An 18,044-nucleotide genomic window follows, 5' to 3' on the forward strand; every position below is an offset into this window, starting at 1 on the left:
GATGAAAGGCCTGCGCCAGGACACAATGAACTCATTTGGTTTCCAAATGCACCATTTCGCCCACTCAAGAGGACCTGCGCTTCATTTCTAGTGTTCACTAGAGCTGGGCGAATATAGCAGCTTTTTAATTAAAGGTTGGATTGATATGGAGAACAGCTTTCTAATGTAAATCCTGAGTTGGTGAGGGTGCCTGAGGGAAAGACACATGACTAAAAAGGTATTTACAATAACCTTGAAATAAATGGCTGAACAGTTGATGGACTGTTGATTCTATTTATATCGAAGTAAAATAAGACACAAATCATTTTACTGTGGTCCATTTAAACATGGGGCAGGTTTAATTCACCCCCTATATTAATCGTGCATTTCTTGATCATTAAAGCATATTTGCCCTGTTCAATCCTTCCTTGCCCAGGTGGTCCTTGGTGGTCCACTCCATCACTTATTGAGGGATTCTACTACCGAATCTTAAAACCAAATTAAGCGGAAATTAGAGCTGTCAAATTAACGCGTTAAATTCGATTAATTAATCACAGAAAGAATAACGCGTTAAAAAAATAACGCAGATTAATCGCGCTTCTATAGTGACCCCTAGAGTCAAAACAAAGTATTGTATATTTTTCGCCTGAGATTCATTGCATCTTGAGTGAGATAGAAATGTTATTAATTTGATCTTAAAATGCACCGTATGTTAATGAAAGACATGTTTTAAATAAAAGACATTGAACTTGTCTTTAAAGTCTATTATTCATTGAATCACTCACCTTCCATAATTTATTTGAACTAAATTATTTTGAAATACTTTCTCTGCAAAATGTAAGTAGGCCTATGTGATTAATTTAGATTATACAACAGTTAGTTCCGACCGGTCCCAACCGAGCAATTTGATTGGACAACGAGACATTCCATAGTGCTGATATACAGTATAACAGCACTGGGACTTTTCACAGACATAATCACTCCGCTGTACGGGCGTTCTAATAACCGTTATTAGCTAACGTTACATCAGCTGTTAAATAGCCTATCTTAGATTGTGGCAAACTTTGCACGGTAAAGATGGACATATTTCCAAAAATAACATTTGATTTGAACTATGAATGGTCATCATCAGACTCGGAGGACACAGAGTAGCGAGCTTGTGTCTAGGAATGTTTATGTACTGTATATGTGTTGCCTGGCAACAGCCTAGTCTCCCTTCAGTTGCGGAACTATTTTTGTTGGCGGAGCCGAATAAATGATTACTAAACAAACAAATCATAATCTCTTGTTTCTTATTACTGTTAACTAATAAAATGTGCTCGTAGCACTGTTGTATAAAAGCAATATCACACTCGAGGTCGTGCTGTTGTACTGTATATCAGCACGGTGTGATTATCTGCGGCACTCGGCCTGCGGCCTCGTGCCTACGACCGAATCACAGCCGTGCTGATATACAGTACAACAGCACTCCCTCTCGTGTGATATTGCTTAATTAATTAATCACAGAGCCTGTAATTAATTTGATTTTTTTTTTAACCGCTTGACAACCCTAGTGGAAATATTCCTATACAATAACACAATAAAATAGTAATAAAACATTCAACTTGTTGTACATTGTACATTTAATTAACAAAAAAAAGTCACACATATACACACTCACACAGACACTACATTGGTAAAACTAAGACCATAAAAGGCCATATGGGGTCAGTGTTCCTCCTGGTAAATCTCCTCTGGTGAGTCCAAAGCAGACCGTGATATCCTATGACCTGTGGCCATGATCTCTAAGCGCCTCAACGTCCTCCTGCAGGGCATGTTCTGACTCAACGGGGCCTCCCCCTGGCCTCAGACACACAATCGCTTCCTCATCTCCTCGGCCAGCTGGGAATTAGTTTCTGTCAACAAGGAAGCCAGCTGCTCCAACTGAACCAATATGGAGAAAACACACAAAGCATTTTGACATGAACGTAAAAAGAGACCACAAAGGATGGGGATGGATAACATTTTCCTGATACTGTCTCCATCATCACTTCTGATTTTTTTTTACTTGGTTCTAGCCTAACCCTGGTCATAGCAAGCTTAATATTTAAGTACCACATTAAGTAGGTTAAACACAGGTCTAAACTTGAGATATAAACTGTGGCCACTCCTTGTAGTTTGGACACCTTGTATGTTTAGATGAGGTAAGCCAATGTATATTAATAATACACATGAGGGTACCTACATGTGGCGAGCATGGCTTGATGCATTCACCATAGTAGACTTGTTTTCTGGCCGTGTCTCACAATATGTATGGTGGCGGTTAGACTCAAACATTTGACCTCCTGAACAGCATTTCACTGCTGCCACCTGCTCTGCCACTGAGGCACATGCAAGTAACCACCAGCAGGGGCAGCACAGACTATATTTAGACAAGGAGGAGTTGTCCATACTTTGAGGAAATGGTGAGCGTGGTTAATATTGGGAAATGACATGCCATAAAAGCAGGTTCACCCGAATGAAACCTATAGAAACTCAACATCAGCGATGTCTCCAAGATAAACAGTGGCAACATGGATTTCATAACATATCAGACAAACGGTTGATTGAAGTCAAGACTCGAACCGGTGACCTCATGGTCAACTTGCCCATGCTCTACCTCTGCGCCACATGGACATACTGTAGAATAACTCAAGTGCAGATGAGTTTATTTTGAGAAGGAACAGTCTTCCAGTCTTTGTACATGGAGGAAAATGTGAGCATTGTGAGTAAGGTCAAATGGGATTGGTATGCTATAAAACAGCTTTACCCAAAGTAAACGTATCAAAATCACCACAGTGATTTTGAAGCCACGGTTTAGACAGGTGAACTTCAAACAAATGCATAGACTTTCTTTGTTGAGATATAGACTTGAACTTTGGCATGGGTATACAAAGGAATCTCCTCATTTGGCCATCTTAGACAGCCGAGCCTACGTCATTGTGACGCAAAGTTGTGACGTTTAAATATTGCAAATATGCATTGCTAATTTACATCTAATTGTATACCTCTACTTTCTTTGGTCTTACTCCGATGATTCATTCACAGTCCCACAGCTTCCTGGCACATGTATGCCAAGTTTGCACCCGGGGCACCAAATCGGTTTGGGTGGCCATCGGGTGGCCGCCTGGTCAAATTGTGGTCATTGCATAATTCCAAACGGTCTGACCACATGAGTTGGACCTGGAAAGTTGTTCACCGTGACACTCACTTTCCTGGTGGAAATGGCAGCCTGTTGAAGTTCTTTACATTGAGAAGCTTCCATCCCCATTACCTCTAAAGGTAATTAGTCAATGGGGGAAAGATAAAGCAGACCTCGGGTCCACAGACGCCAACCACAAATTTGGCAATGTACTGTAACTTTACACCCTGTTTTCAGCAGCAATCTTGAAGGACCATGTGCCTCCTGTACTGAAATCCTGGAGGGAACGGGGTGGGAGAGCCGTGTGAACGGCCCAGACGCTACGCGGTACCAGGGCCCAGACATAAGAGACTGTTGGACGTCAGGGACAAAGCCACAGACGGCCGTGGTTGAAGTACCAGCGCTGGCGGAGGACGTTGGGTCACACCGTGTCCACATTTGCACGATGATATATGGAATTGAATGTGTCAATTATAATAAATAAAAAATAAATAAATCCTCTTAAAGCATCAGTGAACCCCATTTCACCCTATGAAATGAAAAGAAATGCATTATGGACTGAGACTTCTAGGAAGGAGAGGGATGTTTTATGACCCAAGGCAAAATTGGGATATGTTTTGAAGTACCGTCGTTGTATGAGTGGGATAACAAGCAATGTTGTATATGATGCTAGCTCTCTCTCTGCACTGCCCGCAAGTTTTCATTCACTCTCAAATTATTTTTTGTTTGAGATTTAAGAGGTTTAGTTTGTTTCGATTGGCACAAATCTGATTCCATGGAATGATATCTTCAAGTTGACCCCCTCATGAAGGCCAAAACCTCACTGACAAGATGCAGACACAGGCTCTGCTGCAGCTCAGGCCTCTGCTCAAGACATGTGAGGAGATGAATGCCGTAGCTGTGTGCTCAAAGAGAACAGGCTTAGAAACACAAGGAAACTCTTTGCCTACAAGAAGAAGAAGAGAAGAGCCTATGAAAGATGCCATGAAGAGGCTAGGAACAGCCTTCTTCATGTGGTTGTGAACACCACCACTGAGAACCACTGGAACACTATGTGAGTGCCAGGCTCGGAGTGCTGCTTAACTTAAAAATAATGGATGGCGAGGCAGTGTCAGACCAGTGCGACGAGCTCCACGGCACATAAAGCACTGGAGGCTGATGTCGTTGATGGAAAGGTGTTTGGAATCCATCACAAATTAGCAGCTCCAAACAATAGTGATTCCAAAAGACGACAGTGCTATGGTGTCATAGTTTACATCCGGGTTAGAGACTAGAACACTAAATGCTCTTTCGGCTGTCATTTTGACAAATGGTAATGTAATTAATGTAAAGCCAGGGGAGACAAGAGCAATGTTTGATGGCCCAGCCCGGAAATGTGGCTTCCTGACCTAAACGAGCTGAATACTTACTGCCGGCAAGAACAGAGGGAGCAGGCCGCTTACTGCTGCCTGAATCGTCTTTGGTGTAAGGTACTGTCTCTGCACCAGCTCAGCCACGTCCTCCTGTGAGACAAGGAATTTTACACACAGTAGCAGCACACACGATATGCATCACACCCCCCATTGTTGTCCTGATTCTAATGATTCAGTTCATCTTCGTCTCTCTCACACACACACCCATCCCTGGTGGGTCAGCTACCTTGTGGAGAGAGTGGAGGATTTCAGCCAGGAACTCTGCTGTTGTCTCCAACAGGGCCTGGAGCTGGTTGGTGTTTGGTTCGGCATTGCTTTGGGGCTCGATCTCTTGTAGTATCTTGTTCTCCACATACTCGCTGTGATACAGCAGCACCCGCAGTATACTGCCAACCAGAGGCAGGCCTACACACACACACACACACACACACACACACACACACACACACACACACACACACACACACACACACACACACACACACACACACACACACACACACACACACACACACACACACGTGTGAGGTGCTGGCATGGTTGGAGATAGTAGTGACTTAATGAGTACAGAGTTAGCCTTACAACGTGGCTACATTTACATTGGCTTTTTGAGCTCTTGAGGTGGATTTATAGTCCTCTGTAAAGTGCTGTACATAGATACGGAGAGCCTGTCGGAGACCCTCTCCGTAGCATTACGTGCACATCCGATATTTTTGAACTATTCGTCGAGGCAACGGAGACGGACGGAGACGGCATGGGCTGTGATTGGTGCTCTAACAAAATCATTTACGGAATCACTTTTCCCGGTTTGACTTGCACCCTGTTTACTTTGCACATTAAGGACCAATAAAACACCAGATCAGACTAAGATCTGATTTGTGACAGTAACATTTCAACTAGCTCGTAGTGCATCACCTGGACATATCTGTAGCCATGTGTGACTACCAGGGCTTAAAGCTACACATGTGGGCATATATATATTTATTTAAATTCCGTGGAGTGCTAAAATATTTCTTAGATCACAGGCATTAGATTTTTTCGTTTTGAGAATAGATTGATTATTTAGATGTTATGGTGTGTTCCAGATGCCTTGTACACCACCCGCGCGAGTTGCTATTGTGACGTAATCTCCTGACTTGTAGCACTTATAGCGTCCTTGTTTGTCTTTGTGATTGAGTCATGTCATTGGCTAGTCATTGTTAGCTACATTAGCCTCTTTAGCAAACTAGCTTGAAAACAAACAATACAACTTTACATTGTATTGCACACACAGCACACCGTGCAATGCATAAATGGTGACTGGAATAAAGTAGCAATGTAATCAACTGTATGAGAGCATTTAAAATCGACATTAAAATGACCAACGTGGTACAAATACAAAGAAAATATATCTCTTTACGGGAGCAGCCGCTTTTGTTGTCGAGTGGTACGGTCGGTGTACGAGGCATCTGGAACACACCATCAGACTGACAGACATTTGGAATACTCACATGTCATTGCCAGTAATGGCTGCTACGGCATGTTGGTTGTGCATTGACTTAATGAAGAACATCGAACGTTTGAATAATCTTAAACTGCGTCTCGCATTTGGAAGATGTATCTATGCATTAATGAAGTCACATGGGCATATCAGCACATGAGACACGCGACGAGGCCTGTAGGCCTACCAAGGGGAAGAGATGAATGCTCAGACGCAGCGGCTGAAGTGTTTGAGCGGTTACTCAAGGAAAGCCTACGTTGTCGAGTAGGAGATAAGTAAGGTTACGGTCATGTTTGCCTTTATTGTTATTATCTCCTTTCCAATTATGATATTCAATAATTATAACAAATGAATTCAAACTACACTAGCTGTATACACTTAATGTATAATCATATGAAATGAATGAAATAACTCCAATCTGGGCCTATGTAAACACGCTCTTATTGTATTTAGTTAGATATTATAGCCTATCGTTAAGATGTTTGATTAATTTAAAAGACATTTTATATATTTGGTTTATAATATGGACAGAACACATTATAAACTATCAGATGATGAATTCAGTTTGATGTTCCTTACTTCCCATTGTCAACAGCCCATTGAGAGGATCTATCTCTAATTATACTTGGGTACACAGGGTAATGTTTAACACATTTTTTCTCAAGTACTGCACGCTGTCCTGAGGTTTAATGTGAAGGAACAATGAAGCAGCTGAGAACTGAACGCTGCTCATACCGAGATGTGTGTCACGCCACCACACACAGTTATATATACCGCGACACTTGAGTCGATACTGAACGACGCCGTTGTCTGTCCAACACAACAACACATACATCGATTGATTGATTTAAGAGACATTGCATGTATTTAATTTGTTTCAGACAAATGGAACCCACACAATCTTATCCCCAAGTATGGATGAATGATGTTCAATAATCAATACTTTTTGGAATTCTGAAAATCACTGCCTACTCATTGAGAGGGGCTCAATCTTACACATTCCTACTTCAACCAATGATGGTGTGAGTGTGTGTGTGTGTGATTACAATGTACTTATGGACAAGCCAGTCAAAAAAATCTAACAAAAAAAATCCACATCCTGTTCGTCCAACATGAGCAACCGCAAAGTGTCAACAGAGGATTCTTGTGCGGGGAATTTCCACTGGCAGGCAGCCCTCTCTGTCACCACCACATTCATTATGCCCGCACGCCAGAACCAGGTGATGTACACCTGGTGCACAGCCCTACAAATACTACACACAGCACAGCAGGAGAAATGGTCCCCTTTGCGCGGCCATGTTTCAGATCGTTTTGACGCTTATGGTGTGTTCCAGATGCCTCGTACGCCACCCGCATGAGTTGCTATTGTGACGTTATCTTGCTGTGTGTGCAGTACAATGTAAAGTTGTTTTGTTTGTTTGTCTTCAAGCTGGTTTGCTAAAGAGGCTAATGTAGCTAACAATAACAATGACTAGCCAATGACATGACTCAATCACAAAGACAAACGGGAACACTATAAGTGCTACAAGCCAGGAAATTACGTCATAATAGCAACTCGAGCGGGTTAGGGTTAGTACAAGGCAGCACGAACACCCCATTAGCATCCAGTCCATGGGGCTGGATGCCGGATTCGTGTAAGTGGATCCACTTACATGAATCCACTGGGCTGCTCCACTGGTGCTGGAGCCTGTAGAGGGCCGACAGCACGGCCAGCGCCTGGCCTAGAAGGACCTTCTGCTCCTGGAGGACCAGTGGTGGATCGTCAGGCTGGCACAGGTCCTCACAGACCACCTCACACAGGAAGTCCCACACCGCCTTGCCTGGCCCGCCTGGATTGGCTAGGAGACGTATGCTCAAGATTAGGCTCAATTCTTCTGTATAAGCAGCCAGAAGGTTTGGTAAACAATAATTATATAATAATAATCGTAATAATTACCAAACATCTGCATGCCTTCGTCTGTGGTCGTCAGGAGTTCTAGCACATGCAGGTACACTTCTAAACCCCCCGGGCTGTCACTCCTGTAAACAACAACAAGGCATTTTAGTTTTCAAAAATACGCAAGGGGTGTCGCTTGGGTAAATACCATTTCTGAACTCAAGCACTACCATTGTCTTTGTGTATTACCATATAAACCCCGTCATGACAGCAAATTCAATCTCTTACCTAAGCTGCTTTGCAGCCTCAAGTAAAGATGCTGCGACATCCAGATGGCTTTCACTGTCATCTGCCTCTTTCAACTGTGCTGTTATCCAGCTCTTCATCAGCTCCTCATCAAGGTCAAACAGCTTGTCAACCAACTCTCCAACCTTCACGAGCAAATCCACTGTACACAGAACATGGACCAACACAATTACACATTGAAGACATTAATGTAGGGTTAATGATGTAGAGGTACTGATAATAATATTATTATTATCATTATTATCACTTATTATTAATTATTACCACTAATAATGGAAACTTTATAAGCCTCATGTTTGTGTTTTGAGGAGACTATGAACCATTTACGTGTTCTAGGTTCATACGACATACATAAAGAAAATGTGTACATAAATGCCTGTGCATAAATAAGGCATGGTGCGTCACAGATCTTACAATTGGTCGAGCTGCACATGATGAAACAGAGGCTGGTGCATACAGAGCTCTGCTGTCGTATCCGCTCCATCCACAGCCCACACGCATCTCTCTGAGACACACACGTCAGCAGCATTCTGGGAAAACAGAGCAGAAGAGGAAGCAGGTGATATATTTACATTACCGACACATTTCGAGTCACACACGTTCTCACACACGTCATTACCTGCTGCTCTCCAACAGAGTGGGAGGGTCGGAGTCTCCAAGCAGAAGCAACAGCACTATCCTGTGGACAACAGTAGACGAACGCTGAGAGTAGGGCTGAACGATTTTAGGAAAAGATCTAATTGCGATTTTTCTGGTAGATATTGCGATTTCGATTTGATCCACGATTTTCTTCAAATCAAGCTTCAGTGCAATATTCACAATGAACAGTAATATTTACAAACATGACATCATACCATTAAAACATTACATGCCATTACTCTAATGCAAGAATGAAAACTAAAGGGAAGAATTTATTTCAAATGTATTTATTAAGAAACATGCATGTAAACTAAAGTCCTTGACCAACAGCAGTTGTTACAACTGAAGAACTAAAAGAGCCATCTTTGACTGTCTTAACTAGCAGAGCAAAAAATCCTTAATTTTGTCAAGTTAAAAGAGTTAAACAAAATACAAAATAAACTTTACAGTGAATGAAATTGAAAAGTAATGGTAATAAAATAAACTCTTACTAAAATAAAATGACCCTACCTCTTGCCTTCTGAAAAATATGTCAGACATAATAGGTGGGCTATGGCTCAGCAGCACCCAAATATTGCACATCTATTCTGTAAACCAGGGGTGTCAAACTCAAACTGTACAGTGGGCCAAAATTGAAGTCTTGGACAAGTCGCGGGCCGGAGTTGTTGATGGGGGGGGGGGGGGGGGGGGGGGGGTTGCGATCTGTCTGAGTTGAAGCGCCAGGGTTACCGCGCCAAGACGCGCGTCAACGCGTTAACGCTGAAATGCGATATGCCGGCGGGCCAATTGCTTTACATTAATTGGGGACATTACATTATAACAGGGTCCGCGGTTGGAATTGTTGATGGGGGGAGACTTTTCACCAGACTTTTTCGTCATGCACTCGTCGTGCAAATGCCTGTGGTGATTTTTCAAGTGCCGGTATAAATAGTTGACAACAGATCTCGGGTCAGTCAGGAACACGGAAGAAACCGCGGCTTTGGCGATCACGAGATCGCGTTGTCTGAAATCGCAATTTCGATCAGAAAACGATAAATCGTTCAGCCCTAGCTGAGAGCCCAGAATGCATTGTGTATGAAGCGTATGAAGTCTGTTGTGAAAGTTCTGACCTACCCCAAGTCTTCATTCTGGCTCAGGGCTACACATGTGTCAGGAAAACATGCAATGTTGCCCAGGATTCCTACACAAATCTCCTGCAAAAACACAACCGCAAGAATATCGGTCAATGTAGTCTATTTCATCACCGCGTGTCGACTTATGTCGAGCACCATTACCTGTTTTTAGACGCTTGTATCCAAACAGACCAACAGCGAATTCATAGATAGATGAATAGATGATAGATGATAGATGTCGTTAAGGAGTGGGTAGCGGTTTTGAATCCTTCAAGTGATATGAAAATATTCCACTCACTGTTAGGCGTGGACATTGGGATTTGGCAATCACCCCAAGAAGGATATCAGCGGCTTTGAACTCCTGCAGGAAACCAGCTACATCCTACAAACATACAGATACACATTAGTCACCAGAGAATGCAATGAAAATTACTTCAATGGGGCTGAGCAACAAGGTGATCACGACACACTATGACAGACAATAATCTGGATATTGATTAATCCACATTATGTAAACTTCCACACAAGTATCAAGTTATCTAAATCTCACCAGCCCAACAGTTTAGGTTTTAAAGCCAGTGGACTATGCTTCAAGCTGTTTACATTCAATGTTTGACATCATACATTCCATCGAAAGGAACACATCTTTAGATATCTCTCACACACACACACACACACACACACACACACACACACACACACACACACACACACACACACACACACACACACACACACACACACACACACACACACACACACACACACACACACACACACCTTGTCCATTGCCATATCCCAGACTCTACACAGATCTTCCTCTTCATCATCAGCAAGTTGCATTGGAGTATCAGATTCTTCAGATTCATGTTTTGTCACCATCTATAAGAGAACGGTATATCACCTTTACATTGCAGCAGAAGAAACCAGGTATACGTTAACACATAGAGACAAAGCCCTACAGGGTAAAGCCAAGCCCAAAATGGTCTTAGCTTGGCCCGGTTGACCAAAGGTGTGATTATGATAAATAAAGGACCACATTCCTAATACTCTTGTGCCCTTCAGTCTTTAAAGATTTATATTCAAGTCTCACATTTCAGTGGTTCAATATATTTTAACATTAAAAATTGGATATTAGTTTTTACCTCACTTCAAAGGGGATCATTTGCAAGGTATACTCTAAAGTTGAACGGAATATTTTAATAAAATGTTTATACTTGTTTTATCAGTGCATGTCAATACAACAAAAACACATTGAAAACAGGAAAAGTCGAGGACGAAAAACATTGTTGCATCTTACCTGGACCAGTCGGGTTAGAGTACCAACAACATCGTTGCATCTTACCTGGACCAGTCAGGTTAGACCCGAGTTTGCGTCCTGAGTATTTCAAAGTATTCTTTGCGTTGGCTTAATTTTGTAATTCCCTTCATTAATTGTATTAATTCGCTAATTAAGAATATTCAAAGAAATGGAAAATAAATGGCATGAAAAGTTCTTTGATTTCTCTAGTAATCCTTCCTATATTACTAATTGCGTGGGGATTGAACCCCGGACGACCGGGTGCAAGTCCGACACTTTAACTCGAGACTATCTCCCTGATTACAAATCTATGGTCAAAATTAAATTAAAATATGCATAAAATATGCATAAGTAATACTACTTACACATTCAACAGATCAGTGAATTTTTTGCCAGGCGGCCAAAATGTGGCATAATCCACGATAACGTTAGCCTGGCTTGAAGTAACCTGAGCAAGGCGCGGCTGAACTGCGTTGATGGAACGGCTTAAGCCTCAAGTGGAAGTTGGTGCTAGTTCTAACTGGGCCTAATCAATTAAGCACCGCTTTCGTTAGCGACTTTGATGGAATACCCCTCTGGACCAGTCGGGTTAGAGTACTAACAACATTGTTGCATCTTACCTGGACCAGTCGGGTTAGAGTACTAAAGAGCCAATGTTTGCTGTAGACAGTTTCTCCTATAGCGTCTCCCACTTCTTCAGTCTTCTCTCCATCTGCAGTGTCGGGTGGAGGTGATGGGTTGCGGTCCATGCCAGACAAACTCTCCTCTGGTGACCAGCACCTTACATTTGCCTCTTCTTCTTCTGCACTTTCATTATGATCTGACATAGGCAGGCAAAGAATGGACACACAACATGGTTTAGGATGAATGCAAAGCCTGATTATCAAATAGTATTTTTATTATACAATCAGATAGATAGATAGATAGATAGATAGATAGATAGCGACTTTAATAATCCCCGGGAGGGGAAATTCTTTCAAACATCCCAGTAGCAGTGGATAACACAGGATAAGATACAATACAATAAAAATACAAAGTACTAATGAAAACTTTTTTTGTTTGTTTGGTAAACCAAACAAACGGTATAAACAATACATATTGTATAAATTATAAAGTGGCCCAGTACCAGTACTTTACACAGGTATAAATGCAAAAGTAAACATATAGATATAGAAATAGCAATGTTTGGAAGATGAACAGACATTCATTCACACAACTTTAACTTTTTATGTTGAGAATGTATGTCTGATTTAGCCTAATAATGGATGTCATGCAATGTACCACTGATGGTTTACATTAATTACATTACATACATGCGCAAGCTCACGTTAGCTTCGTGGCTAATGGTTCACCTCAAAACATACACCATGTCAAAGAGCGAACGAAAAATAATGAAATTGTGAATGAATTAACGAATTAAAACTCACTCATTTCGACCGTCCCTTTTGTCAAATATGATCTTAAACCCCCAGAAGAGATGTCATTGTTGTCCCATGAGTTGTAAACAACATGGATGTATCGCGGCGTTTCAATCTTCCGCCTTTAGCGAGTACACATATGCGCATGTGCACCGCCCGCTGCATTCTGGGAGGAAAGCTGCCAGCGGTTTTTTCCACCCTTTTATTTATTAATTATCTTAATATATTTGATGACATAAATGATGTATGGTTAATCTTAAAGGCTTTTTAGTTTGGTTGCAGTTGCAGCCATGGACTGATTCACAGAAGGTATTCACAACTCCTCCCCCCTCTGCTGCAGGGACAGCTGAAACAGTGGACACTGAAAAATCTTAATAGGCCTATCATACAATATCATTACCTTTTCAACAATATTACTTTTCAATATCATGTGCGACTATTTAAAACCTTTTTTGAATATCATTGCTAATATTACTTCCTATTTGACTTTAGTCATAAGTAGTAAATGATTTTACTTATTTGACTTTTAGTTGTTATATTTGTATGCAATCTCTGGCTCAAAAAATCATAAGTTATGAATGTAACTATGGTTCTGTGAATTCCTGAATGACTGCCAGTGGCAGTACACAAAGTGGATATGTCTCCTCACACTCCATCCACCATAGTTACATTCGTAACTTACGTTCGGTTTCCTGACTGGTAGTGGCAGTACACAAAGTGGATGACTTTTGCCTTCTATTTGTCCACCCGACTCGATCTGCGAGTCGGATTTCCGAGTTACGAACCGGAAGTTGCAAATAGAACGCCCCCAAGGTCGTAAAAACGACTTGTCAACTCGTCTGAACTCAGAGGACCCCGAGTTCAGTAACAAAGATGGCTACTCCGAGCATCACATGTAGTAAACATTGTGGTTTTCTACTATTTGAAGCACTTGTGTTTTTGTTGTAACCAAATGAAGAAGTCGTACACATAGCACTGTATACTGTTACCTATAGGCATGTCGTTAGTCTTATTATGTGTTAAATACCGCCTATTTTGTAGCTTGTGCCGCTGAAATTGGCTAGAGACGCTCCATGTTGCTATGACAACAATGCCGATTCTTGAGCAGAAAGCAGAGCTCCGACTCGTCTTGTTGTGTGCCAAATAGAACGAAAAACCCGGGGTCACTCGTTTTACGAGACGGATGTGACGTCACACCCGAGCTGCAAGTCGCGATTACGAGACAAATAGAAGGCAGACTTATACCAGCAGTGTGACGAGGAACAACACCCACCTATTGGTCAACTGTAGAAGCCAACGGTAGGATAGCCGACGCCAGCGTGGACCCAGAGGCCACGTTAAAGGGCACATCCGGTGTAAAATGGATCTGGGATATGTTTAGTATGATAACGAGTTTGAATGTTTGCTTGGGAGCAAAAAAGCGCACATAGACGCATTCTTAAGTTGGCTGATTTTAGCCGATTCCACCAAAACGCTATAAACTTGGAATGATAAGGTCTCATGGTAAAACATAAATCGCTATTTTAAACCACTTACAAGGCTAGAAGTAGCCCGACACTTCTTTGGTAGTATAATAGGGTCTTAAAGGGGTAGTTCAGGATTTTGGACATCGGGTCTCATTTCCAAGTGAGCCAGTGTGTTATTTATCATTGGAGACCGTTTAACACTTTTCATTCAGTCCTTCTAGTTGCAGAAATCGCTGGTGCTAGGCTAGCGTAAGTCGAAGGGAACTGCTAGCCTGCCAATAAAAACAGTTGTTGGCTGCAGCGGTGGGTTTTGGTAACGGGAGTGTCGTGGGTCCCGTGCGCCATGTTTGCCAGGGCACTGAGCCGGGGGTCACATGCTCCTATTCTGGGGTCCGAAGGCCTCTGAAGCCTGGTTTGACTGCTTCCTGCGCTCCAAAGCCCTTTCTGCCTCTGGCCCAAACAACTGGCCTGGCACAACAGGAAGTTTCCGCAGCGTCTACCTAAAATCATCAGACATAGGCGCCTACGCAAGCCACCACTGACGTTGTGTAACGACGAGGGTGGACATCAAGCGGCCAAGCTCCCCGGACATCAGACCAAAGGCCTGAAGTGCCGCAAAGTGCTGCATCGTTTGTTGCAGTGTGTGAGCGGTGTGCAAAAAAAAAAAAAATATATATATATTTTTTACATATTTTGTTGCAAACTCTTCACGGACCCCCGTGAAGAGTTTGCAACAAAATATGTAAAAAAAAAATATATATATATATTTTTTTTACATATAAAAAAAATATATATATATAAAATATATATATAAAAATATATTTCTTTTTTTTGCACACCGCGCACACACTGGAGAACTGCGCAAAATCAGCTGATCTCAACGTCCGTTACTGTGAGACATCCTGTCGCTCCGTGGCAGTTAGTGGTGGCTCGTTCGCAAACGAATCAGTTCGAACGAACGACTCTTTAAAACGAACGAACCGAACTGATTCGCCGCTCTCGTTCGTTGTCGTTCGTTCTCCGAGACTCGACTCCCAGCTCCACCCACTAGTCGCTGACTCGCAAGTCACCGTTCGCTCACTGACTGAACGAGCCGGGCAACAACATCCCGATTCCAAACATGAAGCACTCTGCTCACTCAGCTAAAAGGAACTTAGTTAATGTTGTGTTGATTGATGACCGTTTGCACCATTGCACGATCGCGATTCGTTTGAACGAGAACGAGGGAGGAGCCGAGTCTGACCGACTCAGTGACTGAGAATCATGATTCACCGCTACCGGAAATGCGAACGAACGAACGAACGAACGAACAACTCTTCTTGGCGAACTGACCGACGCGAACTGATTCTTTCAAACTAATCATGAAATCCACCACTAATTTCCGGTAGCGATGAATCATGATTCTCAGTCACTGAGTCGGTCAGACTCGGCTCCTCCCTCGTTCTCGTTCAAACGAATCGCGAATGCACGTTCTCAGCCGAGTCGGTCAGACTCAGCTCCTCCCTCGTTCTCATTCTCAAACAAATCGCGATCGTGCAATGGTGCAAACGGTCATCAATCAACACAACATTAACTAAGTTCCTTTTAGCTGAGTGAGCAGAGTGCTTCATGTTTGGAATCGGGATGTTGTTGCCCGGCTGACTCTCGTGACTTCTCAGTCCTCGAGTCTTCACCGCTAAACACAGTCAGTGAACGAACGGTGACTCGCGAGTCAGCGACTAGTGGGTGGAGCTGGGAGTCGAGTCTCGGAGAACGAACGAGACGAACGACGACGAACGAGAGCGGCGAATCAGTTCGGTTCGTTCGTTTTAAAGAGTCGTTCGTTCGAACTGATTCGTTCGCAAACGAGCCACCACTACCGGAAATGCGAACGAACGAACAAATGACTCTTCTTGGCGAACTGACCGACACGAACTGATTCTTTCAAACGAATCATGAAATCCACCACTAGTGGCTGTGACGGACTGCCCCCCCCCCCCCAGTGTACTTCGGTTTCCAGTCTCTGAGCCATACAGCCTAAACATGTGTGTGTGTGTGTGTGTGTCTTTGTGTGTGATCGTCCAATAGGCTTAGCATCCCATTTATCAGTGTAAATATCAAGCTGCCGACATCCCCCCATTGTTAGAAGCTGCTTCTCGAGAAGCTACTTTGGGTTTCAGCGGCACCTGTCCCCCTCCCAGTCTCATGTGGCTAGACTACCCCTCCCGAGCCATCCGCTATCTCTGTGAATCAGGTCACTATCTTTTATGTTCCCTGGTATTAGGTTAGAGATTGAGGAAACAATCATCAGAACAGGGCACAGTAGTTTAGTCATATCCATTCACTCGCTGTTTCATAATGCCTTTGGCCTGGAAAGTATCATCACTTTGCCATGATGATATCTATTGGAATACATTACGTCCTAATTTATAGAGAATTTATAGAGCGGGGGGGGGGGGGGGGGGCGATTACGGGAACGATAAGGAACGATTCCGAGCACAGCTATAGAGGAGCTATAGAGGATGATGAAAACACTTCCCACCCTTTGTCCAATGATACCTTTCATAGCCTGGGGGCCTGCCTACTGATTGGTTCTTGGGCCCTCGCTAATAATCCAGAATATCTTTTATATTGAACTCCCCTGTATTTTAACCCTGCAGTTAAAGTGTAGGATGGGTTTGTTGGGAGCTATAGGGGTTTCTTTGATATTCGTATCACTATCTCAGGTAACTGACAATTTTTTACAGTAAAATCCTTGTATAACAGTATGATCATGTTTATTTTTAAACCTTTTTTCCACATTTTGTTTTTACAGATACCTTTTACTGATGCACAAGGTAAGTCAGTTGGTTTTGCACATAGTCAAATAAGGAATATGGTCAAAGAAATATGCATTTATTAATGTTGAATAAGACATTATGTTTAGGATATTGATGGATTTGAAATGTAAGGAACAGGATTAGGGACACGTGATCTTTTTTTTGTTCTGAGTTTAAAGTCAGAATTCTGACTTTAAAGGTACAAACGATAGGCAGGCGGACGTTGGGCAAAACACAAACTAGACACAGGTGAGGGGCGGAGACACATAATCACAAGACAAACCAGGGACGACAAGGAACAGGAAGTGAATTATGTGACACCAACCCATAACCGTGACACAAAGGAGTAATTTAATGTTTTCTAATGAAAGGAAACACAGGACATATGTGGATGTTGATTGTTCCATGCATACGTTGACACTCTTAAATGCTTTGCTTTTTGCTTGTAATATCGCTATTCTAGCACTAGATTCGGTCCTTAGGCCTACGCAGTGCTTAGAGCTGTGCTTAGATTTACACACATTCCTAAGTGTAAGTACATCTTGGTAATTTCCATACTTTGCGTGGCAATGTTTGTACGCACTACTTAGCCTACTTACAAATATGTGCGTAAATACGGTTGATAAATGAGGCCCCAGTGGGGTATACTACGAACCTCGCTGAACATACCCAGGCTTTCTTGGGAAAACCTGGATCAACAAAGACGCAACTCGCGATCAGAGTTAAATGGTACTACGACGCTCACTTAGGATTTGATTAGTCGAGCCAGGTTTTCCGCTTTAGGTTCAACGCGCGGTCACGTGAAAGGGGCGTTTATTTTACTCACCTTTACAAAATGGATAGAGCAAGAGCAGTCTATTTCACTCAAGAGGAACAGATAGTCATAATTAACTCCTATGAGGAGTTAAAAAAAATCAGATAACAGCTAGGGGCAACACAATTGCACATACTGGCTAGGGAGGCATGCTGGCAAAAAATAGCCAATCCTGTAAATTTGTATAAGTGAAAGGATTCTGCATATAGTCATATATAAAATAACTATGCCAAATGATGAATTGTTTGCCATTAATCCCTATAGAGTGATGATGATTTCAAAAT

General features: G+C 42.5%; 1 protein-coding gene across 1 annotated transcript; it reads right to left on the reverse strand.

Annotated features, from left to right (window-relative positions):
• Positions 1-1,626: 1,626 nt before the first annotated feature.
• On the reverse strand, positions 1,627-12,796 carry saal1 (serum amyloid A-like 1). The gene is made up of 13 exons (XM_084477365.1): positions 12,692-12,796; positions 11,885-12,084; positions 10,745-10,846; positions 10,263-10,346; positions 9,966-10,045; positions 8,833-8,892; positions 8,628-8,743; positions 8,196-8,355; positions 7,968-8,050; positions 7,684-7,869; positions 4,778-4,956; positions 4,549-4,641; positions 1,627-1,902 (listed from the first exon to the last, which is right to left on the reverse strand). Exons 1-13 carry the CDS (start codon positions 12,693-12,695, stop codon positions 1,825-1,827), a joined length of 1,425 nt encoding a protein of 474 aa, XP_084333491.1. The 5' UTR covers positions 12,696-12,796; the 3' UTR covers positions 1,627-1,824.
• Positions 12,797-18,044: the final 5,248 nt, after the last annotated feature.

Source organism: Micromesistius poutassou (assembly GCF_964030765.1).
Source record: "Micromesistius poutassou genome assembly, chromosome: 13".
NCBI classification, from domain to species: Eukaryota; Metazoa; Chordata; class Actinopteri; order Gadiformes; family Gadidae; genus Micromesistius; species Micromesistius poutassou.

What these genes read in the sequence shown, in the direction of transcription:
- saal1 (XM_084477365.1), bottom strand. An exon ending in CATGTGCAGCTCGACCAATT is followed by an intron (nt 8,356 to 8,627) that starts GTAAGATCTGTG and finishes TTCTGTGTACAG; the next exon opens with TGGATTTGCTCGTGAAGGTT. An exon ending in GAGCAGCCCAGTGGATTCAT is followed by an intron (nt 4,957 to 7,683) that starts GTAAGTGGATCC and finishes GTGTGTGTGTAG; the next exon opens with GCCTGCCTCTGGTTGGCAGT.